The 1,746-nt window shown below is 35.5% G+C and overlaps 1 protein-coding gene across 1 annotated transcript; it reads right to left on the bottom strand.

The window, feature by feature from the left end:
- Positions 1 to 273: 273 nt before the first annotated feature.
- LOC132845484 (C-reactive protein-like) lies at positions 274 to 1,453 on the bottom strand. Its single transcript, XM_060869475.1, has 2 exons — positions 1,377 to 1,453; positions 274 to 1,012 (listed from the first exon to the last, which is right to left on the bottom strand). Exons 1-2 carry the CDS (start codon positions 1,450 to 1,452, stop codon positions 405 to 407), a joined length of 684 nt encoding a protein of 227 aa, XP_060725458.1. The 5' UTR covers position 1,453; the 3' UTR covers positions 274 to 404.
- Positions 1,454 to 1,746: the final 293 nt, after the last annotated feature.

Genomic DNA, 1,746 nt, shown 5'->3' with positions numbered 1-1,746 from the left:
GGTTAATATTCAGCTGCCAGAATAGTTCAGTGTGAAGAGAATGCAGTAACTTTTAAAAAGCACTAAGCCAGTCCTTGTTGCTATGGTTACAGTGTGACCTGGTGTGGTCATATCAACACAATATTGCCATCACAGCTCAAGATGATTTCTTAAATAAACACAAGCCCAAAATATTTTGTAGGATTTATTCAAAGAATTTCTCCAACAAAACTTTTATGATGCACAGATTTAAAGTTAGACATGGAAAAAAAAGGAAAACTAAAAATAAACACAGATAATGAATATTATTCTAAAAATAATTACAGACATTGATTCGTCAGTATTAATAATTACATATATGATTGGAAATGGAAATAAACAAAGAGAAAAGTAGAAGCAGATATCAGACAAAGTGACTTTTAAAGCTAGGCTTCTGGCCCAGTCACCTGAACAACATTCCCATTGATTTTATACTGGAGAGAATTCCAGTCCAGGACATTTCCCCTGGGAGCCTGACACTGATCCTCATACAGCTGCTTAATCTGACCTCCACCCAGGACACTGTCCCACATGTGTACGTCTGTAATTTCACCCACAAAGCTCTGACCTTTGTCAAAGCTGCCCAGATACAAGTCAGGATCCTGTCCAAGTATAATAGCTCCACCAATACTTACACTAAACCCACGTCTGTAGATTTTCAGCATGGTGCGTCGTGCGTTCACCCAAAACGCGGTGGCTCCGGTTCTCGACTCCCAGGTGACACACAGGTGAATGGGGACAACAGACAGTGGCGGTAGTTTAAACATAACACCCTCACCACTGCTTCTCAGGTAAAGCAAGTATCCTTTCTCCTGCCACACGTTGAGCTCGTCAGCTTGACTAGTACGGTAAGCGAACAGGATGGTCTCACGGTTGTTAGTGAGTTCAGAGGCAACACGCATGCAAAGAGTGAAGGCCTGTAAATTCAGAGGTTTCTTTGGGGTGAGCTGCACATAGGCCGTGTCAGTCTCCTGAGGGAACAGCAGCACATTACCTAGTAGAGAAAAACACAATACAGTTGAGTCTGACTCACTGTGTATAAAACACGGGAATTAGTGATTAACTTATTAGTGATTAATGTGATCATTACAGCTCGTCCTGGTGATGTACAAAGCTCCTGTAGATTTATTCCAACATTCATCATCTTCTCACTCATTTATCATGAATTATTTTTTATTTTTGAATTAAATTTGCTTTTTATTTATTATTTTTTTACACCATGTTGTTTATTAAATACCACCATCAGTGAAGAAAATATTTCATTTCATTTCATCGTAAAACATTAAAATCTAATATTAATAGATAAAAAATGAAAGAAAGAAAAGATAAAAAAACAAAAAATGTAAAAAGCAGCTTACCACAATTGGCTAATGCCAGAGACAGGAGCAACAGCAGGGCGATGACTCCTGAATTCATCTTGCTGTGAACTTTCATAAAATACATTGACAAATAAAAGATATAATTATAGCATTACTAATTTGTGTAACAAACATAAAACTTATGCAACATTAGATCTTGTCATATTTCTCTTTTGATACAACACAATAATAATAATAATAATAATAATAATAATAATAATAATAATAATAATAATAATAATAATGCAGATGTTTACATTTTTTGTGATGGAAATTTTGGGCAGATTATTTCTTTTTTGTACAATACATTAAAACATTGCTGCAGCTATTTAACTTGTATGTTCCACTCTATATTCAAGGCAGTAATTTA

The sequence above is a fragment of the Tachysurus vachellii genome, chromosome 5, assembly GCF_030014155.1.
Source record: "Tachysurus vachellii isolate PV-2020 chromosome 5, HZAU_Pvac_v1, whole genome shotgun sequence".
Classification (NCBI taxonomy): Eukaryota; Metazoa; Chordata; class Actinopteri; order Siluriformes; family Bagridae; genus Tachysurus; species Tachysurus vachellii.
This window is presented reverse-complemented; position numbering and strand designations above follow the sequence as displayed.